General features: G+C 31.7%; 1 protein-coding gene across 1 annotated transcript in view; it reads right to left on the bottom strand.

The window, feature by feature from the left end:
• Window positions 1-269: 269 nt before the first annotated feature.
• LOC139521112 (uncharacterized) overlaps window positions 270-26,554 on the bottom strand; it is a 38,886-nt gene continuing 12,601 nt past the window's right edge. The window contains exons 7-25 of the mRNA XM_071314410.1: window positions 26,370-26,465; window positions 25,883-26,100; window positions 25,335-25,452; window positions 22,162-23,335; window positions 21,196-21,285; window positions 20,190-20,498; window positions 19,610-19,770; window positions 18,986-19,132; window positions 18,158-18,291; window positions 17,728-17,860; window positions 16,787-16,902; window positions 16,176-16,332; window positions 10,209-10,334; window positions 8,702-8,865; window positions 7,661-7,766; window positions 6,277-6,417; window positions 5,219-5,358; window positions 3,709-3,873; window positions 270-2,876 (exon numbers count right to left, since the gene is read on the bottom strand). Coding sequence (XP_071170511.1) covers window positions 2,771-2,876; window positions 3,709-3,873; window positions 5,219-5,358; window positions 6,277-6,417; window positions 7,661-7,766; window positions 8,702-8,865; window positions 10,209-10,334; window positions 16,176-16,332; window positions 16,787-16,902; window positions 17,728-17,860; window positions 18,158-18,291; window positions 18,986-19,132; window positions 19,610-19,770; window positions 20,190-20,498; window positions 21,196-21,285; window positions 22,162-23,335; window positions 25,335-25,452; window positions 25,883-26,100; window positions 26,370-26,465 — 3,801 coding nt within the window. The 3' untranslated portion in view covers window positions 270-2,770. The remainder of the gene's footprint in view (window positions 2,877-3,708; window positions 3,874-5,218; window positions 5,359-6,276; window positions 6,418-7,660; window positions 7,767-8,701; window positions 8,866-10,208; window positions 10,335-16,175; window positions 16,333-16,786; window positions 16,903-17,727; window positions 17,861-18,157; window positions 18,292-18,985; window positions 19,133-19,609; window positions 19,771-20,189; window positions 20,499-21,195; window positions 21,286-22,161; window positions 23,336-25,334; window positions 25,453-25,882; window positions 26,101-26,369; window positions 26,466-26,554) is intronic.

Genomic DNA, 26,554 nt, shown 5'->3' with positions numbered 1-26,554 from the left:
ATCTTTTCATTAACTTGGAACCAGAAATTAAACGATTCGTACTTCCCTGGTTCATATTTGTAAATCCTTTTCAAAAACAAACCTTCGAACCATGGAATATTGAATTATAATTTTGATACCACGATAGAAAAGGAGCAAAATTCACATACACTGATAAATTTCATTTTGACCTTATAAATGTAAAATTGGGACAGTTTGATGACCGAACCATCAGTGAACCTAGATATTATCTAATAAAATTCCCATAAATCATAAATTAAATCGCTATATCACCTTTAAAGCTGCTTTTATTCATTCACTCAAACCAATGATAAATGGACATTATGAAAGACATATCATTTTTAACAATACCTAGCGCATACATTGAGGTCAATAACACACTTAAAAAGCATTTATTACAGCCAAGCAAATAAATAAATAGATAAATCAGTTAACAATGATAAAAATAGCACTTATTATTTTACAAATAATTTTATATTTCTACTCTATAAAAAGATTGTCAAAAATTGATCATAATTTGTTGAAGTACACATGTGTGTACATCTAATGTTGGTTATTAACAGTATAAATATGAACAAGTTATAAACTACTTTAGATTTCAACAAATACAAATTAACTAAATTCATATGCAATTAAACAAACAAAATAATGCACCAATAGTCATTGCTTTGACGCACTGACAATGATTCTTAACCTTCCTTTTGTGAATAGTCAGTCGATTACCTGTGACTTTTATGAAAATTTATGTGGCTTCTCACGATTTTTTGGGTTGAACTATTCTGAAAAACAAACTATACATAACTTATTTCTAACTTTTCAGTTTCATAACTAGCACGACAGTATTGCCATGAGAAGCAAACATAAAATTAGAGAAAAGACCGGACGGGTGTCACAGTAGAACAGGAACTTTCTTTCCGGGAAACATTTGCGTACTTTGAACTCACCAAAGATATCAGGCTTACAACAAAAGCTACCATGCTTATAGCGCACTGTTTTATCAAGAAATTCGAGTTCTTTGGCTGTTTGTAAAATCATCTCGTATATAAGGACTTTTGTGCTTTTGATTCTGTTTTTGATCAGGAACTTTTCCGTTTTGAATTTTCCTCGAAGTTCAGTATTTTTGTGATTTTCCTTTTTATCTCTTTTTATGTGATGTTTGCTGTCCTTCAACTAAATATTTTTGTCTCTTTTGGTATTTTCCTTCTTATATTTTGCCTAATACGAGTGTTAGGTAGACTAAAAATGAGAAATAAAACACAACAAAAAAAAAAGGAAAACATTGACACACAGTGCAAGATGTTCTTTCCAAAGAACACTTACACAACAAGGAGGAGACTGACTGTTACTTGTTTAATCAAACTTGAATTTTCTTGGTGGTACACATGTCTTTTTTCATTTCATTTCAGTCAATTTTGTTTTAATTTAGCAATACATTCTATGACTGAATTTTAGCTCTATAAATACTTTAACAAAATAATATAATATGACATGTGAAAAACTATATGAGAAATGCTCTGAAATTTAGATAACATCTTGTAATGTATGACAATTATGTGCTATAGTGTGAAATAATGTGTCAATGAATCATATATAGATGCTAATATTCAGATTTTACAGCTTGATAAAACATTGTTAGCAGCAGTCATCCTTCATCAACGAAAATATCACTGTATCCAATAACTTTTGAAAATCCAAATTTATATGTTTATATTTGTTTTTTCTTTAAATGGCATATATTGTTTCATAAAAGCTGTCAATTCCATAAAAATCGTATGAGAAAACAAATAAAATCATGTTAATTTCAAATTTCAACTTGTGTCATTTGATTATTTTTATTTTATTTTTTTTTTTTTTTTGGGGGGGGGGGGGGGGCTTCCCCACTTTGAATTTACCTTTGAGTTCAGTATTTTTTATATACTTTTTGTCTTGAAAACTGTCTCTGTAATCACTATAAGTCTTAATGATATAACTACTTTTTATCAGACTATTAAATACGTAACTACTGTATGCATAATGTCTGAATGTATTTATTCATATATGTGAATTGTAATTAACTGTTAAATGTGTACTGTATACGATATAAAACTAAAACAGACTTATTTGATTTACTCATTGCACACTATCACACTGTAAACTAACTTATTTTGGTAGAATTTTTATTTCACGTTTAGTCATTTTCATTCCACTTCGCGGCGAATTAAATTCACGATTTTCTAATTCCCCTGTTTTAGTTAAACTTTTCGGTTATTTTGGCTACTCGCGAAAGTTGGTAAAATGAATCGCCGTTGAAAATTTTTTGTTCACAGCGATTTCGGAGTTCGGTATTTTTGTTATTTTACTTTTTATTTGATGGTACATGTTTCTCGATCTTTTTCATAAAAAGCAAGTTACTCACTACATTTTTAAAACTAAGTTATAAGATTTGGGGGACAACATAGTGCATTCAATGTTAATTCAAGTTGTAGCATTACATGTATTCAATAGTTTGCACATAATAAATTGCCATAACATTGTATGAAACCAAAAAAGAATAATATAACACGTAACTAAATTTGTTGATCGATATATATAGTACAAATATATACCACTACTCTTAACAACATTTTTTATCATTATATGTAACCCAAAGTGTAAACCATTGCATGTAACCAAAATGTAAACATTACACGATACTAATATTGGTTTATCATAACATGTAACTACAAAATATATACCATTACATGTAACAAAATGATATATATCATTAGGATTTTAATATACAATGTTTCCATTAACAAACTGGTTTATCTTCTTTGTCCATTTCATGAAGAACATTTGTTGATCTCTCACAGTGTTGTAGCTGATGACTCTCTATCACAGCTTGCAGGTCAATTGGTCTAAATAGAAAGAATACAAGTTTTACGTCATATCTATTTTTTTTCATAGCCAATTCACAAGGTTATTTTGTTTAACATTAAAGAATATAAGTTTTACGTCATATCTATTTTTTTCATAGCCAATTCACAAGGTTATTTTGTTTAACATTATAGCATGTTAGGAATATGTGGCAATTGTAAATCATAATTTTTTTAAGTTTACACACGCTATCTCTCATATACTTTTTGTTGTCGCATTTCAATAAAAAGAATTATCATTGATAACTCCCCAACAATATGTGAAGTTGCATATGTGCGTAATTTGTCCGATCGTTTCTCCACCAGATTGTAAATAATAAGTTTATAAAAGAAAGTTTTTCGCTTCAATATATTTCATTTTGCAGAATTCTTTTTAAATTGGTTTATTGCATCATGATGTAGAATTTATAGACCAAACCATCTCAAAAGTGTCACAATAAATCAAAAGTTCAAGTTTGAGCTGTTAACAACAAGCATCAATTTTGTGGGTTTTTTTTTTGTTGTTTTTTTTTACTTTGAAACTACTTGTAATCAAAGACACCAGACTTACATTTTAGAACGCCATACGCACGTTTCGTCTATATGATTTCAGTGACGCCAAAATTAAAACAGATGGAAGGTAACTCAAATACGTAGTAAAAAGGGATTTCATACTTATCTTATTGATAAACATCAGCATTATACTTTTTATTCATATCATTATTTCATTACGACTTTTATACTTGCTATTTTCATCATATAATGTATATATCTAATTGTTGGGTAAGAGGAATAACTCTGAACAATATTTAGAATATTATAAAATTTAACATACCTGTCATTAATGATCAAAGATGAAATTCCTCCTTGTAACGTAGATGTGTCACTATCAAGAAGTCCACCGACAGCGACATCATAAAGTAGTTCCTTAGAAGAAAACCATCTGTATGGTACGTCGTATGGTACCTCTATTGATGATGTTCCTAGACTCACAAGTAACCTTAAATATATCATTTTGAGAGATGTAGAAGTACTAACATCAAAGAATATTTACATGATTCACCAATACCTTACAATAAATACTGTAGATTTATTATTATTCTATGGATACGAGTTTACGAGGTTTCAGGGGTTCATGTGAATTACGATTTTAAATGTTTAACGTTACCCACGAAAACAGGTTTATCTCAATCCCGGAAAAGTGGTAGCCACGAAAATAATTGATTTCAGAGTATATCTAATGTAAGTGCAATTATTGGTAACACTGAGACAGAGAAAAACAAACTACAATCTTGTATGTATTATCCTGGAAAACATGCATGCATTTTACTTTCGCAAGAATTACTTATAGGTTATATAGCAGTATAAAAAGTTGTCAGTGTTATAAACATACCATACAGACAACACAACAATTACCTAATGTGACTGCAAAATATCAAAAGAAGTCCTTCTTGAAAGTTCAAACTGTATCCATTTTTAATCGATATAGAATATTAAGCGATTTGGATGCATACACATTTTGAAGTGTTGTTTTAATTTTTAAATGCGGTTTACTAAAATTAGATAAGTCCCTTCAAAACTGTAATTATTATTATATGTATATCATATAATGGTACATGAATAATTTATCTTAATATTTGAAGATCATAAATTTGCAAGTAAGAGGACATGCCAAGTGCTGAATTCCAGATTTAAAGAAATAAAGCTACAAATAGATAACTAGAAGCTTTATCAGTCCCGAAAACAGCTACAGATAATTGATTGAGACTGAACTAGTTTTAAAAACAAAGTCTATAAATAGATCATTTAAAGGACATCAGTTTTGATAACAAATCTATAAAGAAACACATTTGAATGGCATAAGAAGTTAAGAAAAAGTAAGCAATTTAAAACATGTTTAAATTTTCGGAAATTACATTATAATTTTTTTGAACGAACTGATTAAGGATTCCTTAGGTTTTCATTAAAAAACATGTTATATAAAAAATAAGATGATGTGGCATGTTTGTCATTGAAACAATTTCCACCAAAAAAATTACGTAGAAGTCGGCAACTATAGGTTATACAGTACTGCCTTAAAAATGTCAAATTTTTCAACACATATTTTCATTTCCAAAAATAGTAATATACTTCATCTGTTTCGATCATGTCGATTCAAATTTAAAGTTAATGTCGAATTTTAGAAAAGAAATATGATCAATATGAGGACAGAGTAAACTGTTTCCAATTCTTAAGTTAAATATAAAATTTAATGCAAAAATGAATTTTTGTCATGCATGCGGTTATTTCGTTGTTTCTTATAAATGACCATCAAGTTCAGAAGCATAACCATAGTAACTGTGTACCTTTCGTCACCAGTGTCCTCCACCGATATAACATGCCAATCCTTGATAGTATCGTCTGAGTTCAATTTGTATTCCTTATTTTCTTTGTTGTCTGATATTTCCACTCCTTTGCTTTCGACAAATACGGTCACATCAAAATCCTGAAAATTACAACAGAGGTATAATGACATCTTACAATACATTACTTATATAAGAAATAAGATAATTTTGTAAACGCTCAATATTATGATATATATGTCTCTCAACACAACACACTTACATTTATCTTAAGATATCACAATACTGGTATTCGTCTTATAAAATTAAGAAATTTTACCGATTATAACTTATTTCCTGATGTCAATGGCTGATTCTTAATCCGCATTTGGGGTGATGCATGCATCTCAGGAGAAACTTACCATGTCGATGCCACTGGCCTCGCTCTTTTTGGAGTTGATGTTACCCTCTGGTTTTATTTGTTATTTTGATTTGTCTTTATATTCGATTTACAAGATTCCAACATCGGTAAAATACTGATACTATTAGAGTGAATATTAAGTCAATATTTTCGACTCAAACTTCCAGTAGTAAATGTCGCCGGTTTTTTAGAATGTGTAGCAATATTTAATTTTTTTTCTAGACCTTGTGAGTCAGTTGTTAATACGCATGTATTCAACATTTATACCTGTCTCGTGTTTTTAATTCCATCGTTTGTGTTATGGGTTTTTATACTTCTGTTTTCGTATCCCCTTTATTTTCCTTTAATCACGTTTTGTATAGAGCATGTGTCTGCAAAGTCCAATTTTCACTCACTTATGTAGTGAGTATAATTATCACATGATCATTAGTGAGAAAAATATAGAATAAAGGTAATTATCGCGTAACTATGATATATGCAATTATTTATAAGGTACCTTTCTATATGCAATTATTTATACCTTTCTATATCTTTCTATATGCAATTATTTATAAGGTACCTTTCTATATGCAATTATTTATACCTTTCTATATCTTTCTATATGCAATAATTTATACCTTTCTATATGCAATTATTTATACAAACTATACTATTAACTTACCTCTCCTTCAATCCGTTTGAAATGTAATAGTGTACCTAATGAATCCTTCCCAACAATAATATATACTTTATTTACATCTTTTGATTGCTTATATACAATAGGTTTACTCTGCTCGGTAAATTTTGCACATTTTCTCCAAATCTGAAATATGTATAAAGATGTTATTAATCTTTATTTTGTTGTTATGATTCGATGGATGGTTCAATTACGTTAAAACAGTGTAGCATAACTCAAAATTGCCAGTTCTTTTGTAAAACGACAAATTGTGTGTTGCATAATTTGTTAGTAAATTGATTGAGATAGAGACAGGGTGGGTTGTCATCTTAAGGCTATGCGCTTTTCTGTTTCAGTATAACAAGTGTTCGTAAAAAACTGTAAAAAAGGAAGAAACAAATTTAGGGTCAGTGTGTTCGTTTTTCGAGATATGAGTCATTGAAAATTTAGCGGGAAATGAATATCTCTAGAATTTTTTTATACATTTAACATTGTCACCTTTTTAGAAACTGTAAAAAAAAACAAGGATTTTATGTAATAATCAAAAATGTCTTTTTAAACTAGGATTTGCAATAACATTATAAACAGAAAAGTAGGGGTTAGCGGGTAAACAATGTTGAAAAATTTACATGGATAAAACCAGAGGATTCAGAATATCTGATAATTATTCAAAAACATGATGAGCGAAAAGCCTAAAATAACAGGTTTAGCCAACTTGCATTTTCATTTTTGGGGTCACAAACCTCATCAGTTGTATTCTGTCATTTATTAATTTATTTTTGTGGTTTTTTTTTAATATCATTTGAAGAATGTGACGTTGATGTATGAATTTGTAAGACAACATATATTGAACTCAAGTTGTCTTTCTAAATTTCAGTATCGTAAGTTTGCTGTTCTTCTGTTGTATACACCTCGCCTCGGTTTTAATCCTATCTTTAAGTTATGAGTTACATTCACGACTCAATTGTTTTGAAATTTGAAATGATGAAATCAAAACTATGTTAATGTCCAGTACATATGTTAATGTCCAGTACAACAACAATACAAATTCAAAAGCTATAGCATCGAACAAAGGTTAATGTCATGGTGAAATTAGCGGTTGCAATTATTTAATGTTAACAATTTGACAGTGTACATGATTTACGTCTTTTGGTCTGATAACTCTTCGTGTGTTTGTATCCTTATACATCTTTGGCCTTCAATAGTTTTAGATGTGTGCGTTCCTCATCGAGGTAATCAGAGTTTCTCGTCTTCGGTGTTCTGTTTTCGTTTAAATATATAGCATTTGCGTTTTAATACACCTTAGAGTTCCTGTTAGAGAATTGGTATAAGGAGTACGAGTTTTGAAACCATGTTTTATTCATCGGTTATGTATTAGTGTAATACTTACATTTTCACTACATTTCCCATAATATACGTTTTTACTTTCTTCAATCATATATAAAGGTATTTCATTTTTGCTTATTGAAAATGATGATATACAACCACTAAATGATCTGCAATAAAATTACATCTTTTATTCAACCCTTAAATTATTAACGGCGATAATTACATAATAACAACTAAATGTATATTATGCAACTGTTATTTGTTTCATATATAGATATAGGAAGATGTAGTATGAGTATCAATGAGACAACTCTCCATCCAAGTCGTAATTTATAACGGTAGTCCATTATATGTTCTAATGTCTTAAAGTTTGTACAATTTCACAAAGACAACTGTCAATGTCAAAGAAGAGAAAAATATCCGGTATAACTTATCGATCTTTGACAGGTAGCTACCAAATGATGCTAAATGTTAGCAAACCAATCGTAATAGTCTTCAAACGAAATTATCTGCCGTATTTATAACATTCTCAGTGATTGCAAAAACGGCTTAAAGTTCTAAAATTTAAGTTTCTTACAAGAACCAAAACTATAAGCCCTGTAATATTTTCTTTATAAGGTTTTTTAAGATAATAGATAAAAGTTGTATTTTAACCCTATGTTCTGTTTTTGCCATGTCGGCCATATTGGTAAGCAGGTATCTTCGGACACATTTATAAACGAGATACCCAGTGATGATGATTGTGGGTTAGTTTGGTTCAAATTGGCTGTGTAGTTTAAGAAAAGATTTTCGTAAGAGTTAAAGAAAGACGACGGCTACGGACCGTTTTCTAACTTGACCTTACGGGTCAGGTGAGAAAAAGTCTGGCATGAAAAATCAACAATTTTACTATTAAACATTTAAAAAATTAAATACAGCATTCCGAAGAATAAATGTGTCGACTTACAAATAATCTTAGGTGTAATTGAGATTCTGAAGAAATGAATTCTGGAATCACTCATTGGTATAATCTTTATAACAAATTACTTGTACAATTTCAACTGATGGCTTGACAAAAGCGGTCTAAAATCATGTGGTTTTTTTCTATGGAGAATGTGCAAACCTTAGTTTTGCTTTCCCTGACAGAGAATGACTCTGAACACCCAGTCCACCCAGATATATTCCATCAGCAATACGTGATGTGATCTCCTGTCGGACAAGTTCCTGTTCAAATGTATCATCCAGGTGGTCAGTTGTCGCTTCTATCACATCATTACCAAATACAACCTAAAATATAACGAACAATTCTGTGTTGACATGAATTGTTTATAGTAAACACTTTTTATCAATACATATAAAGCATGAAAATGCTACTTTATAAAAACGACACATAAGGCATTCATAGAGATGTAGAAATGGAAATAACAGTGTACATTATATTTTCCTTTTTATAAATCCAAATAAAATAGAATTATGCATCAATTATAATTTGCCTCAAAATACAAACAAAACTTTCATTGGATCATAGTGCATAATCGCATTGATATATTAATCTTATTTTTTATTTGTTAATATAAATATGTGTCCATAAAATACTATAAACGTTGGAACCGTCCCATTTATATGAAATTGGTTCATAACTTGTTTGGCATATAGTTCTAATAAATCAAATTCAAGTTCCAAGCTTATAAAACAACAAAACCCATCCTAATTTACTACCTTAACAATTATTGTAAATAAAGGCAACAGTAGTATACCGCTGATCAAAACTCATAAATCCATGGACAAAAAACAAAATCGGGGTAACAAACTAAAACCGAGGAAAACGCATTAAATATAAGAGGAGAACAACGACATAACACTAAAATGTAACACACATAGACAAAATCCAACGAGAATAACAAATATAACATATATATATATAACATTAGAATGAACTGATTTCGCACTATAGCATTTGTATGTTCAGTTAACAATGAATATAAACGAACTCATAAATTGACAAATAATAAAAGTAAATGAATTTTTCGTTGTGACCATAATTTCATAATAAATAACCTTGCCCTCATATTTTAACCTGATTCGGGACGAACAAGCGGACGGAAGAACAAACGAAAAAACAAACGGAAATCATTACACTTCCTACTAACGTAAGCTGGCTATAAAAAGTTGTGAATGAAGATCACATGACAAACAATGACATTTTAAATTTAACCTTTTGCCATTTGATTCATCTAGAAGTGTATATAGATAGTATTAAAAGGAGTAAATAATTATGTCTTGTCATTCAATATCTGTAAATATTCAGTGTCCAAAAGTTTATTGACGTCTTAACGCAAACAACCCACTCATGTATTGCATGAAGTCTTCAAAAGGGTTACCCTCAAAGTTTAATATAGCTTAATTTTATGCACAATCTGTAGTTGTAATCACATCTTCTTATTCTTTAGCTTACATTATGCAATTTTAACCACATTTCCTATTATTTAGACTAATTTTACGCAATCATAACCACATCTTCTTATTTTTCTGCTAATTTGCGGTGGATTTTTTAGGATAACGTATCAAGACTGCAACAAAATAAACCTTGTAATTCAATATAACTACGAGTGGTAATGAGTTTTACTTACGTTCAACGTGTGATCAGCTCCATCATGGTAAGTATCTTTTGAACTTCTGAGGACAGTTGTTCCCCGTCTGGTACTCACTTCAATATGTAATGCTCCCTCACTGAGCGATATAAGAACTTGCAATGTCTAAAAAAAAAAGAATCAATCGTCGGGGTTTACTATTTCCAATTAGATCGTATATTTGTTGTGTTTTTCGTGTTAAATTGTATTCAATTATGATCGATGACCAAACCTTTAAGGTTTTTTGTAGCTAAATGAAGATTTGTTTTCAGAGCAAACATATTTAATCAGGGCTTGAAACATCTTGACAAAAACATACATGTTTTCAGCAATTGACACATTTCTATGTTATTGTGGTAGATTTTTACCACTGTTCACCACTTATTGCGGACCTGGTTCTGTATTTTTATGAGTTACAATTTATGACTAAATTCAGCAAAGACCCATAGAAACAACTTCTGACTTAAAAATTTAATAATACTTTTAGCTATTTGGATGATATATTGGCTCTCATGAACTTCAGTATGTACACTTAATAGTCCTTTTGAACTAATTTTAAATAAACCTAACAATGATCACTGCCCTCTCCTGGATCTTGATATCTTTATCATTAACAGGAAGCATAATTCCAAAAATTATGATAAAAGATATATGATTTTACATTTCCTTCTGTAAAATATCACTTTTTAGATGTTGACGCCACTGATTGATAATGAATAACTAGTATCATTAAAACGACGTTAACAAAAGACGCTTGTAGGGTGCAGCGAAAACGCTTACTAGATATAACCCATTATTTACAGGAAAAAAGGATTGTGAATTAGTAAGAGAAACGACGAGGTTGGACACTAAGTGATGACAAATTGTTTCACTTTCTCTATCAAAAAGTTTGTGTTGCTCTAAACCTTCATTCACATTCAACAAAACTAGTCAAACTTTGGGTTTTATATGCCAACCTGGTATCTCCTTCAAAGTTTGTGAACGTACATGCAAATATTATGTAGTTTGAGAGGACGAAGTGAACCTTTAAATAAACATGTCAAAAAGGTTGCTGACCATTTCTTTGTGAAAGTCTTTTGTTACGTACATTTTTTTTTCATTACACATTTATAACGTTATGTCATGTTTTTCAATGCAAAAGAATCATTACAACTATTATATACTATATTTGAACTGAAGTGGATTGTTTCAAATTGGCAATCATTGCACATCTCGTTGGATATAAAAGTAACGTGTCCACCCTCGTCGAAGATCCATTTAGTTTCTTTTGCAAGTGCAACGTTCCAGAACCATGTGCATATGGAGGGTGTACCTCCAACCTAGTCTAGGTCTAACATTTCCTTTAAGTATTTCTTTAATTGAACCCGTGTAATAAGCCTTTGAACTAAGTGTTACTGACGACACAGGTGGTGTAGAATACTTATAAAACAAATGAACACTGATCTGATTCATTGATCCTTCGCATAATTCCACCCTCTGTTTCTATTTTTTTCACCATGGGCGACTTCATCCCCTATATGTTGGTTTTTGTGTGGTCTAAGGGGTTCAAGTGGTACAACCTTTTTTCTTTGTAGTGTTTTGTTTACTGTTCCTTGGACTGGCTTGTTTGTTCAGATTTTTTACGGGGGGGGGGGGGTGGGGGGGGGGTTGAGATTCTCGCTTCGTCGATTTACGATTTTAGAATATTTATTTGAATTGTTTCCCCGTTTTTTGCCTTTTTGTTATTATGTCCAGCTGGTAGCTAGAGCAACGCTTATTTAGATATCATTTTTTAAGTGATAATACCCAAATCCTAGCGTGATATTTGACAGTTTTAAACACTATTAGTTGTAAACAATTAAAATAGATTGATTATTATCAGAATGGTATTTCAATATCGCACCTATATCAAAATATGAAGATGCGTCAATGATTCAACTATGTATGACGTACAAGTTAGAAACTATAGGTCACAATACGGCCTTCGGCAATTATAAACATCCATTCACAGCATAGCAAACTGTAAAATATCCCGACATGACAATTAAAAAACAATTCTAACGAGAAAAATAACGACCTGATGTATGTACAAAACACTTTACTGAAACCGAATGTGGTTTACAGCCACTTACAACTACCCTCAATTACAGGCTCCTGACATCAGCCAGGGACATACAGAATGTGGTTGACAGCCACTTACAACTACCCTCAATTACTGACATCAGCCAGGGACATACAGAATGTGGTTTACAGCCACTTACAACTACCCTCAATTACAGGCTCCTGACATCAGCCAGGGACATACAGAATGTGGTTTACAGCCACTTACAACTACCCTCAATTACTGACATCAGCCAGGGACATACAGAATGTGGTTTACAGCCACTTACAACTACCCTCAATTACAGGCTCCTGACATCAGCCAGGGACATACAGAATGTGGTTTACAGCCACTTACAACTACCCTCAATTACTGACATCAGCCAGGGACATACAGAATGTGGTTTACAGCCACTTACAACTACCCTCAATTACTGACATCAGCCAGGGACATACATAATGTGGTTTATAGCCACTTACAACTACCCTCAATTACTGACATCAGCCAGGGACATACAGAATGTGGTTTACAGCCACTTACAACTACCCTCAATTACAGGCTCCTGACATCAGCCAGGGACATACAGAATGTGGTTTACAGCCACTTACAACTACCCTCAATTACAGGCTCCTGACATCAGCCAGGGACATACAGAATGTGGTTTACAGCCACTTACAACTACCCTCAATTACAGGCTCCTAACATCAGCCAGGGACATACAGAATGTGGTTTACAGCCACTTACAACTACCCTCAATTACAGGCTCCTGACATCAGCCAGGGACATACAGAATGTGGTGGGTTAAATATGCATACAGACATTAGAAAATAACGTGTACTGATAAACATAAACTGACCTTTTAACATAAACACGACTAAAGCTGAAAGATCTGACAAGTATTAGTAGCAAACTGTTTTCCCATATTCAAGCTGTGCAACTTTTTACCAAAAAAAAACTATTAGTCTACATTACATTCATTACCCACAAAATAACGTTACACATGCCAAATGATAAAAAATGTCTAAATTTTCAAATTTTGTATATCTCAAAGATCGTTACATTTTGTTCGAAGATTTCGATACAATAAATTTTATACAAATGGTGTTTTCTGACTTTTAAAGATTACATAACTTATAAAAGTAAAACAGTTTTTCATTTTCATTTTCATTTTTAAATTTTTAAATAGATTTAATTCTGTTGATGCTTTATATTGCCTATTTTGTTTTTGTTATAATACAAGGCCAATTCGATCGTTTGAACAATAAGGCATGTAAGGTAACATATAGTTGTTAATTTCTGTGTCATTTGGTCTCTTATGAAGAGTTGTCTCATATGCAATGAAACTCCATCTTCTTATTTTTATATGACACAAATTATTCACTGCTTCATTTTTTGTTTACTGTAAATATTTTGGCAATTGTGCACGTTGTATTAATTGTTGGCTATTGATTATGATGGAGCTTTTTAATTGATTCAATATATGGCACTGCTTCAATCACGGCGGGGGGGGGGGGGGGGGGGGGTAACTTCGATATTTTTTTGGTAGGGTGTGCCATTTTTGCCTAAAAAAACGTACCCATTTTAATATTACATTCACTGAAATTCAGTACCTATAGTTATATAAATATTGAAGAAAGAATGACCTATACTTATATACAATATTTAAAATATGACCCATGCTTATATAAGCAATAACTCATCATCACTCATAATTCATAAATTTACAAGAGCTGTACCCTTAAGTTTTTATATATGAATATAATAATTGACCATTATTAATGTAAGATTCTCAATAGCATATTTATATATGATATGTAGATCATACCCCAAATCAATATACAGTTATCAAACGTAAATGCATTTTAATATAGGATGTCATTAAAAAGGAGGGTCATTTTTATATAAAACTCGAAAATTATGACCCATATTTTTGGCACATCCCCGTACAATACCCAATAATAGGAAGTTAGCCCCCCCCCCCCCCCCCCCCCCCCCCCCCCCCCGTGGCTTCAATACCGCTGCTAGTAGAATGATCACCCGGAATGTAAAATTATAAATCATCATAATAGTTTTTTTACTGACATTAATTTTATCGTACTTTCTTAATTTTTCTTCGCTAATAAATTGCAAACTTATCAATATTCTTAGATTGTAATGTATGAAATAATATCTGTTGTGATTTAAGGAAATACATTGGCGCTTTATATCCCCTAGGTTTTTGGTGTGGTTCGGTTGCTCCGTCTGTAGTTTCTGTGTTCAGTTTTGTGTTCGTTCTTAGGTTTTTGTTTTTTGTAGTTTTATAAAAATCTATAACTTTTTAATGTTAAAGTTAATTCAACGGAATAACCTCGAAACCGAAATTTCGATGTCTACGTGATTTACTGTAACATTTAGATATGAAAGATTTATACTTTTGCATCTTCTTCCTGTTTAATAAGGAGGATATGTCTATGTGTGGAACATTAAATCAATGATACCCGATTATCAAAGAGAGGCTTGATATACCAAACGGATATTCAAACTCAAAACTCATAATTCGATATCAAACAGACAAGGTCAAGTTAACATCAGTTATCACTTACATAAACCTTTTTAATATAATTATCGGGTTTAATCATCACTCTACTCTGACGTTAATCAATTGAAGTGATAATATGTTATAATGCAAATGTGAAGGATGAACAGAAAATGTTACAGAAAACTGATAATTGCGGAAGTGGAATTTAAATGAAGTTTTTCAAAAACAATCATACAATGCATTGCTTTGGTAACAGTACCACATTTTGTTTTTAAAGAATGGAGATATGTATTGGACATACCGTTTAAATATGCATTAGAAATTAAAGAAAGATACAACAAAAGACCTTTTCTTTTTGTTTGCAAATCATAACTCGACCTTGCCCCCCCCCCCCCCCCCCCAGAAGTTATATAAAATAAACATATTCAACTGTGTGTGTTACATTGTCGTTTGGGTTTGTTTTTTTTTTTTGTTGCACTTCAGTGTTTCTGTTGTTTCGTTGTTTTCCTCTTATATTTGTTGTGTTTCCCTCAGTTTAAGTGTGTAACCGGGATTTGTTTCTTCTTAATAGAATTTTAATTTCGAACATCGGTATACTACTGTTCCCTTTATTTATTCATGACAGATCAACACTTTTTGTTGGAATTGGATTCCAATCCCGGAATTTTGATTAAAAAAGGTGCCTTATTTCTGATTTTTTTTTAAAACAATATAATAATAAAAGTAGTTTTTCAATCTTTTTTTTAATCACTAAGAATGGGTTAAAAATAAACTGTTGGTGTTAAATTATTGCTACTTGTGTTCCTGTTATATATTAACGATGTCAATACAATCGTTTGAAGGATAAGACGTGACACAATAGATTCGTTGCTTAACTTTTCATGTATTGTAAATGTTTTGACAAATGTTATTCTGATAAAAAAAAAACCTGATGAAATTTCAAAACTCATATATGTTCATGGACTAACTTCATAACCCTTGCCCACTTTTCGTATTGTTAACTCTAAATATGTTTGTCTATCTAAGAATTAAATTTGCAAATTTTTAGGGTTTTTGGTGGTCTTGATAAATATTGCATTGTCAGTTTAATTATTATCGATGAAGAGGTTTAAATATTCATTTGGTATCTTTCAACTCCCTTTTATAGATATACATAATTTAAGTCGAAAATGCATGTTAACATAACTCATCAATGATACCATGCGTATAATGTTGTATGCCAGACGGGCGTTTCTACTGTATAAGACTCACTAGTGATGCTCTAATTTAAAAAGTGAAGAGGCCATTACGGCTACAATTCGATTATTTGACAAATACAGCTACGGTTATTCAATCCTTGTACACTAATTAAATTGAATAATTTGATTACCTTAAGTTTATCATTGATAAATAAGAGAACACCTCCTTTCTGTGTCGATTGAAATCCTAGATGAATGTTGTCAATGTATGATGCATCTATCAGATACAAGGAGAATTTGGCAAAGCCATCACCTTCAAAAATCATCGACTTCAAATGTTTACTCTCACTGAAATTAAAAGTTATATAAATAAACTCATCATCGATACCAGGATTGATTTTTTTAATTTACGCCAGACGCACGTTTCATCTACCAAAGACTCATCAGTTTCAGCATATTAAAATTAAACACTAAGCAATTATATTTCTAGACCCTTTTTGCCTTACTAAACCCGGCAAACTGATACCAACCCTTAACGAGACAGAATGTCTCGATTAAGCTTTAAAGAGCATATCAAATGTGCAACTTGCATTCTGTCCATTATAAATAAACTCATCATAGATGCCAGGATTAAATTTTTTATTTACGCCAGACGCGCATACTTAATACATATTTGTTCAAAATACATCATAGTGGGGCCTTAGCAACATATTCATGAGGCGACATTGAAGCAAAAGATTTTTTCAAAGAGAGAAATTTATCAAACCATTACTTTCTATCTTAGACATATTTGAATACGTACCATCCTGTTCCCATGCAGTGTTTCATAGTCCCTTTCTTTTTGCTCATTGCTAAATGTTGTCCGTTGACTACAATATCACTTACACAGCCAGAAAAAAGGGGACTTTCAGAAGGTATCTGAAATATGAAAAATAGAGGCTAAGATATAAATTAGAAAACCCTAATAGTAAGGAACCTGGTGTTCAGTGCTTTTCATTTGTTGATGTGGTTTATTAATTATTAGACCGTTTGTTTTTCTGTTTGAATGGTTTAACACTAGTCATTTAAAGAGCCATTTAAAGATTGATGTTCGGTGTAAGCCAAGGCTCCGTGTTAAACTACGTACTATTATTGTTTATGACCTTAACAAGTGAAGGGTTTATCTAGTTATAAAACAAGGTTTAATCCACAATTTTCTATATAAAAAAATGCCTGTACAAAGTCAGGAATATGATAGATGTTGTCGTTTCGTTGGTGTGTTTGAGCTTTTGATTTTGTCATTTGATTAAGGATTCTCCGTTTTGAATTTTCCTCGGAGTGCAGTATTTTTATTATTTTACTTTTTACTTTTGCAAATTGTGACTTGGATGGAGAGTTGTCGGATTGGCACTCATACCACTTATTGTGTCTATAGACTTTGGTTGATTACAAATTAAGAAAACAGATTTATAATAAATATTTAGATAGTGAAAAACAGATTAAAAGAATCACTTGTACATGAAATTTGAACTGAATATTGTGGTAACCATTAAAGAAAAGAACATATCAAGCATATGAAAGACAACAGTTTATCAATGTTTAGATATCTTTAATCCATTCATAATATACAAATCGGAATTAAAATAAAGACGAAGTATTCACAAAAATACGGCACTCCAACGTAAATTTAAACATGCGGAATTCTATAAGCTAAATTAACGTATATCCATATTCAAAAATGAAGTAACGATTATAACCACTTACGGATGTTTCCCCGACAACTGCTCTTGTGATTGTACTCTGTAGAATGGATAATCCTGGTATATATGAATCTTCAACGATTTCCTCTGAGGTATCATTCAAGGATTTCAGTCGCAATTCAACAGTCCGACCATTTCTACATTAAAAATACAATATTTGCATCAATTCTTTAATGTTTCACCCGTCACTTTATATATATTTATTATTCTTTGCAATAATTACATTACAGGGACGTGAATGTGATAATGTTCAAATTTTCTTGGTCAACTTATTTTAGTCAAATACGTGTACCATTCGGGTTAGAAGGTCATTGATTATTTTTATAAAAATAACATCTGTTGATAATTACTATTGACCATAAATGGAAAAAATTTCGGATTAACCACAATCTCGTTATTGGTACCGCGAATTGTACAAGTGGATTATCTATTACCTTCGTATACTGATGGAATACCACTGGTCTTTCTTTAAAGGTGATGTAAACGATATAGTCTCCAACTTTGTATTGTCAATGTCAGTGATTGTCAAAGCTGGTTTCAACTCATCTAAGAAAACTGAATAAGATTGCTGCAAATAAATAAAAGATTAATAAAATAATTGAGTAGTATCAATTTTGTATATGAAAAACAAAAATGTATTCAAAGTGAAATACATCGGAATTGAATAGAATTAAAAACATACTGCAAACCAAAACTGTTTCTCGTATTTCACGTCGGACCTTTCATATCTTACTATATAGTTTTGGGTTGGCTCATTGTTGAAGGCCGTTCAGTAACTTTAAATCCGCTTTATTTAGACTTTGTGTTATAGTTTTATTATTGTCAATTATACCAAATCTTTTAAATCGGCTACTACTAACGAAAGAACTTTGATTTTCTGAAGAAAAATAACTGTTTAGTCGCGAATGTGGGTTACTTTTCACATTTGCGTTCAAAATCTAAAATATTAAGATCAACCATACTAGTATGAATATGTTTTTATTCATTATTGTCAGTTTATAAACCAAAGAACAAATGCTAAGTCGAAGATAACAATTTGCTTTCAGATAGCGTATAGTAATTGCTAGCCTTTATTTTTGGCAGGTACTTAGTGTGTTGCTTGTTCTCTTCATATCAAATCTTCTTCGACTAGATATTTAGTATACAATGACAGAGGCTCGTATAAACAAACTCACTCATGTACACACAAATACACACACTAACACTATAACAAACATAGAAATTTATTGAGCTCTGTTGATTTTATGAATTTAAAGACTTACTGTTGAATTTCCATAGAAAGTGGCAATTTGCATATTTTCACTTCTAGGGTTTATACACATGTCAATTATAGATGACGGTGAAACTGGTACTGATTTATAAGCAAATGACGCATCCAAAACCTCTTTGCCGTTCATGGATACAGACAACTGCAATTAAAATTTAAAAGTTTAAGACATTTTAGAACAAGTATTCATGATAAACCAATATATCTCAAATTTAAAGTAATAACGTAATTATTACATCTGACATCCCCGCCTCATTCTTTATGTGACTGTCCCAAATCGGGAGCCTGTAATTGAGTTGTAGGTGTGTATCAAATTTTCTTCGTTTATTGTTATCTACATAAATCAAGCAGCTAGTTTTCTGGTTTTATTTGTTTTATATTTACCATTTTGGTGCCTTTTATGGCCGATTTTGCGATATGGATTTTTTACATTTTTAATGGTGACCTTTAGTTGTTGACCTTCTATGTCATTTGAAGAGTTATGCCATTGTCAACCATACGAAATCTTCTTATTTTCATATTAAAGTCCACAGAACATCAATATTTAACACTATCGAATAAATAAAATGATTATCAAAGTTTATTCTATATAATGTTTTTATTATTATGTGGTACTTACTGGAATAGATGACGTTATTGTCTTAGCTTTATCTATCTTAGATCTGAGCTGTGCAATACTGCTTCTTAGTCTAGTTGCTGTGTTCTGGACACCCTTACATGGAGCAGGGTTAATTTGCTGCAATCTAGCTATTGCTTTTGAGTTCTGATCTACTGTTTGAACTAGAAAACATGAATTTTATATAAATCTCGTCAACTTCAGGGGGATCTTTTATGTAAAAGAATTGTATTTAAAGATTAAAGAAAGTATTACATTTTGATAAATGTTGCATTAAGAGGCAGATTCTCTGACAGAATGATGTATTGTGTCATTACTTTTTCTTACGCAAAACAAAAACGTGTTTTCTGAATTACTAATAATACTCTCAAATGATTTAAATTATGTATAAAACATTCGTCGACTGTCAATCGGTTGTTCGCTAAACGATACTCTCGAGTATATAAATATATTTTAGTAAGTAAAATGTTAAAAGAGTATAAAATCTTTTGAAATGATAAGAAAAAAATCGTTCATAACATAAGACCAAAACCCTTGACATGCTTAACCAATTGAAGAACGTATTTTGGTAATAGGCAGTTACCATTTGATATCAAATCTGCAATGAAAGCCGGACCTTGGTCATCGTTGCTAGTTTTAGACAAACGTGTTTGCTTGAGCTGTAACATCTGGTTTAGCTTTTCTTCGATGACGATTAGTGTATTTTGACTTATGTTGACAGTTGTTTCAGATTTGTGAATGATATCTAATGACTTAGTTGGTAAGGTAGTCATTTTGTCAGTAATGTATGGTTCTATTGTGTTCCATGATATTCTAAGACCTTCAGCTGCAGTGACGTAAGCACCCAAATGATTCAACTGTTTTGTCATGTCTCCCCATCGATTCTGCACATCTGGACAAAAATATTATATAAAAGAGAACTATTTCATATATGTAAGCTTTGATTTAATAAAAGAATCTAGGCAAATGAATGTGAGAAAATTTTATAAAGACATACATGAAGGTAGCTAATGGGAAAGTATGGGTGCAAGAATAAAAAAAAGTAACATATCCTTTTCCTGACAATTCATTTCTCTTAAGCAAATACATGGGTTTTGGAATAGCAAACTAAAGGTTTCATCATTTCTGATGAACTTTTATATGTTATTAGACATAACTCATGAAACGTTGATAGCTGCAAAACCTGAACTAGTCTTGCTAAATTGTATTCTTATTTGCCAAATAAAATAATCCTTAAAAATCAGTACATTTGATGATGTTTGAAATTGGAAAGGAAACTTAACTTTAACCAAAAAAATATTTGATATCTTAAATTCTAAATTGACTTCAATCTTTCGGAAACTGTATATTTTTCTAATATTTAACTGAAACGCCAATCAAAGAGAAAATCAACTGTATTTTATGCTCATAGTACTTATCCCGAAGTAAAATATAATAAGGACACAAATTAGATAAGAATTCAATGTTGGGTCATAATAATTACGAAACGGAATCAGGCAAACGGATCGACATAAAGACATAGTGTTTACTATGTTCCAACAGAACTAGTTTTCATTATATAATTTGTTGTTTATGTTTTCTTGAGTTACCTTTGAAGCCAGTAGAAACATTCACCCATTGATTAAATATCTTTTCACTTTTCATCCGGGCATTGAATGCCTGTGTTGCTAGTTTTTCTTCTACAAAAGACAATAATAAATCTAAAAGCTGAATCAAGATCATTATTTTTTTATTTCAACAGATAAGTAGAGACAATTTTCTCATAGGAATAGTAACGAAAATCTCCTTTCGGTCTGAATGGCTTACATGGATGTTTTTGTCTAAATAACAGTTATAGCATTTCTTCAGAATCAACGTCATACAATTATTATGGTAAATACTGTCATGATACATTATCCGTAAAAAAATAACGTTATGTCTGATACAGTTCAAATGAAAGGGTCCAAAAGATTTATTTCCATACCAATATAAGTTGATGTTTATAAGGTACTATAATGTTTGCTTTAGAACTTTCAAATTGTAAAATTCAACCTATTACCTCCCTTATAATGTATTTGTCGTTTGGTTACTATCGCATTGACTAAGGCTTTTCTTTCTCAGGAATAGATTACTGTAGATGTATTTGGCAAAACTTTTTAGATTATTTGTCCTCATTGCTCTTCAAATTCGTACTTTATTTGACCTTTTTAACTTTTTTTAATTCGAGTTTCACTGATGAGTCTTTTGTAGATGAAACACGCGTCTGGTGCAAATATAAAGTTTCAATCCTAATATCTATGATGAATTTATTTTAAACTATAGGCAACATCTGATTTTATGCACATACAATATAGGATTATTAAATAACAACAAAATTTTGTATCATCCTGTTTAAGAAAACTTGTGTTTATTGAGTTTTCATTCGCTTATTAAACTTTAGCGTGAAAAAAATCTAAGTTTTTCTCAAAAAGAGTTGTAAATCTCACTAAATACACACAGCTACAATAATAACTCTTAACATTATCAAATTTTCCAGATATAAAGAATGTAACTGATACAGTGTACTTCACACTTACTGAAATCTTGCTGTGGATCATATAATACATTCGGATCATCATTCCACGACCACCAGGATCCTTCATTTTCTTCTTCTGATTCCTTCTTCTTATCCTCCTCTACTTTTATCTCAGTTTCACTCTTCCCACTCCCTTCCTCTAGTGTCTCGTCGTCAGTCACTGGCTGTTGTATCGTGGTTTTCGTTAACATTGTCGTTGTTGGTCTTTGCGTTGTCGTTGTTGGTTCTTCGAATATAAAGTCATCATCTGTTCGGTCCGACTCAGAAGTTGTTCCACTTCCTTCTATATGTTTATCTGTCATGGGCGTCGGCGTTGTTGTTGACGTTGTTGTTGTCGTCGATGATGTTCTATGTTTGTCTGTATCTGGTCGCTCGAAAACAAAATCGTTGTCTGTGTCGTCTGAATCGCCATCTTGAGTAGTTCCGCTTCCCTCTATCGTACTTTCAGTAGTTTGTATAACAGGTGCTAACGTCAGTTCAACTATTTTAACAGTTGCTTTATATGCTGTTGTTGTTGGGTTTTTTGTTAGAGCTGTAGCTGTCCTTTTAGTTGAAGACGATGTTGATGTCGATGGAGTAGTTGTTGTTAATGTTGCTGTTGTTTTTGGGGTTATTGTCGTTGTTGGAGCTGTTGTCGAAGTTGATGTTGACGTTTTCGTTGATGTGGAGGTAGGATCTGTTGTTGATAGAGATGTTGACGATGTAGATGTTGATAATGATGACGTATTTTGAACGGGAGTCGTCTTTGCAGAAGACGATGGTATACTTATTGTAGTAGGTTTCTTGCTAGTAGTTGTGGTGGGTGTAGTTGTCGATACAGTTTTGGTAGGTGTAGTGCTAGTAGGTCTAGATGTAGTTGTTGGTGTAATGCTAGTAGATGTCGCTGCAGTCGTTGGAGGTTTAGTGCTAGTAGATTTCGCTGTAGTTGTGGAAGGTGTTGTCATTGATGTAGTTTTTGTAGTAATCATTTGAGTAGTTTTAGTTGTGGGAACCGTACTTTTCATCGTGAATATTCCATCCTCGTCATCAACTTCCCCAGATCCAGAGCCTTCAAAGACACCATATGTTTCACATCTAATTGTTTCACTCTCACCATTCAACTCCTGACAACGTGCTTCTAAAATCTTAGTGTCGTTTAAAAATACTCGTACATCATCCATACTGTCATCAAGTTTCTGTCAATATATAATTTTTTCAAGGTGATTTATTTGATAAAAAAAACATAAAAAGGCCAAGTTTTATTTTAAAATGAATCTTGCATACACTTTTCAATCGTTTAAAAAACGTATACTAGTCATCTTAGTGGTAATATTATATTCAATCATCATCGTGATTGTATTTCTATCATTATTAGCAGTAATAGTATTAAAACTTATGTAAAATTTTATCAAATGCAATTTTTAATATCGTTTACAAAAATATATCGTTGACTTAGGTTATTTCTATAAAGCAGTTGAATTACTCTGATTACTAGTATATAAACTCATCATAGATACCAGGACTAAATTTTATATATACGCCAGACGCGCATTTCGTCTACAAAAGACTCATCAGTGACGCTAGAATCAAAAAAAGTTTAAAAGGCTTGAGTGTTTTCAGCAAAATGTGCCTAACAGTTGATATTATATGATTAAACACGTTAAATCCTTATAACAACTTCGTATAAGTCTAATTAGATAGGGAAGGGGGACGGAAATGTAGTTACGATTGAAACATATCCGTCATAACAGTGAAACATATAATAGTATGCAATTTCAGTTTAGAAAGTAAAAATAGTATTCATCCTTAACTTATCTGTTCTATCCTTTATTTATAGTCCGGTATGATTAAAGTAGTCACCAAACGTCTTTATAGCGAAACATGAATTAAGAGGATAATGCTACCTTCTCTTCATTCTTCCAGAGAAGCTCCTGTGTGAATTCATTCTTATATGAAAAAGTGACAAGTCAGTAGAAAGGAGCACTGTTGGTTCCTTTGTGAATGCCGATCGTTTGTTGAAAACACGACATCCGAACGTAACAAATATGTTATCAATTAAGAAATCAAGCATCTTGATAATGTTAGTTTCAGAAAAGAAATTGTTTAAATCAGTGATTTTTAAAGAAGGACGATTTATCTCTCTCTAAGACAATACTTGTATCTACATTTGGCTTTTTTTATGAAACAAAGCAGGAGCAACTCTTTCGATTTGTGTTTTATTAAGGAGGTGGGAATGCTTGTGTATAATAAAGCAGAGTCAAGTGTTTTAATAATATTTTAAGATGCAAGAGTCTTAGATTTTATGCATTTCAATAGATCTTTGGAATGTTTATCCAAACTTTAGTCACACCGCCTCTATAATAGGGTGTTTCGCAATAACTTTGATGTCCGGCTTTGATTGCTGATAAAATTAATATTGATAATTTAGAAGAAGGTTTCGTAGAGCTATTGGACGTCACACCAACATAACGTATGACACTTATGATAATTTATGTATTCAATACAGTGACGATCCAGTTCTTCATATTTGATTGCAGTTCTTAACAGAGAATTGACCCTTGATTACCTAAACTTTCCTCCATTGTCAATGTCGTGGGGAATATATATTGAAATTCCAAGTCAGTTGTCAATTCCTAGTTCATGTATCAACTGTTTATGTAATGCGATTTACACACAAACACGATTTTGGTTAGATTTTACTTGAGGTGACAACAATACATTTTTCATGGAGTTTTTAAAAATTTGGGTCTTTAAAGATTTGATTCATGTGTATTCATAGACTACTAAGTATTTAGGTTATTAATTCTGATTTTTCAAAGACCTCACAGCCCTTGTCAATTTGAAAAGAGTATCTGTGTCTTTCCTTCTCGCGTTTAACCCATTGCCAGGCATTATCCTCGACTAAATCCATCAGCATTTCGAAGTTGTGTTTCCATTTAATAGAATTAGGCTCACGATATTTCAAGTCTTTGAATAGCACATTTCGAACAAAAGTGTCATTGACAATGTTTAGGACCATTCGCTTTCAAGTATTTTGTAGATATGTAAATAAACTCATCATAGATACCAGGATTGAAATTTAATATTTACGCCAGACAAGTAAACCATATAAGAGTTATATCAAATTGAAGTGAACTATAAGTAATATCTCCAGAAATGTGTGTATGCTAATTAATCTTGTATATATCTACTTACAACTAACGTGGCTGAGAGTTTTTCAATGATATTTCTAGTCTGTGAAAGGGTACCAGCATTTCCACTTTCCATATTTTTGATAAATGCACTAGCTTTTGAAAGAAGGGGTACCAACTTGCTGAAAAATGTAAATGCATGTATTAATCATTGCGTTATAAACCAGGAATCACTTCACTGTCCAATTAAGGATATTTCAGGAGTTTCTTTTGCCCCATGTCAGTGTAAACGTGTCATATGACTTTGTATTATTCTTTGGGACGGTTTCTGACTTCTCTTCTTACAGTTATCATCTCAGTTTGTTCCTTGACTTTTATTATTAAAAATAAATTACAACTATCAGGTTATTTGAATATAAGAAGATGGATGAATGCATGAGTAACTTGTTATATACTGGATTATACCAGGACCTCAACAATTCGATATCAGAATGACATTGAATATAACAATTCTAACTCAATCTGGGCCTCATATATTTGACTTATAGAATATCAGACATGTCGTCTATATGATTACCTATTTACACTATTAGACAATCCCTTTTTTATTACCTGTTTATGACATTAGAGACTTCCTCTAAATGTTTAGATTTTCTAATTGCCCTTTGAACAAGAACCTCTATATAGGCATGTTCAGCAGATCTTCTATGACGCCTTGATACGTGGTGTCCGCTTGCTGGGTTATTCTGTCCGGTTGCTGGGTTATGGTGTCCAGTTGCTGGGTTGTGGTTTCCGTCGTTTTTCTTCCTGTCGTGGTATTTCTTGTTTAACTTCAAAGAATAGTTTAATGTTTTAAAAGTTGATCTTTTAATAATTAAGTCTGAAACGTTTGTTATGCTTTACAAAATTGAGTTGCACTGTTATGCATTACAGTGAATATTGCAGTAATTTGAAACAATCAATCTGATATTTCATTTGACCACAGAAAGGATACTCAAACGTCTTGCTTGATTAGTATAAAAAAAAAGAAATGATGTGTTTCGGTAATGCACTTTTCAATTGGACTCTGCTACATATTCATTCTTATGGTATGTCATACCTGGAACGTATCTCTAGCTGTCTTTGTTGCTCCGTGTGCCAGACCAGTGAGATATCTCGCGTGCTTTACTCTGTCTGATATTGTATTCTTGATTGTCTGTAAAGAACAAAATACATAAACATGAGACAATCGTATTACAGTAATCGAGAATCCTACAACCTTTGGGGTGTTAACATTGACATTAA

The sequence above is a fragment of the Mytilus edulis genome, chromosome 4 (genome assembly GCF_963676685.1).
Source record: "Mytilus edulis chromosome 4, xbMytEdul2.2, whole genome shotgun sequence".
Lineage (NCBI taxonomy): Eukaryota > Metazoa > Mollusca > Bivalvia > Mytilida > Mytilidae > Mytilus > Mytilus edulis.
The sequence above is the reverse complement of the archived record's forward strand: the minus strand, read 5'-3'. Positions and strand labels throughout refer to the sequence as shown.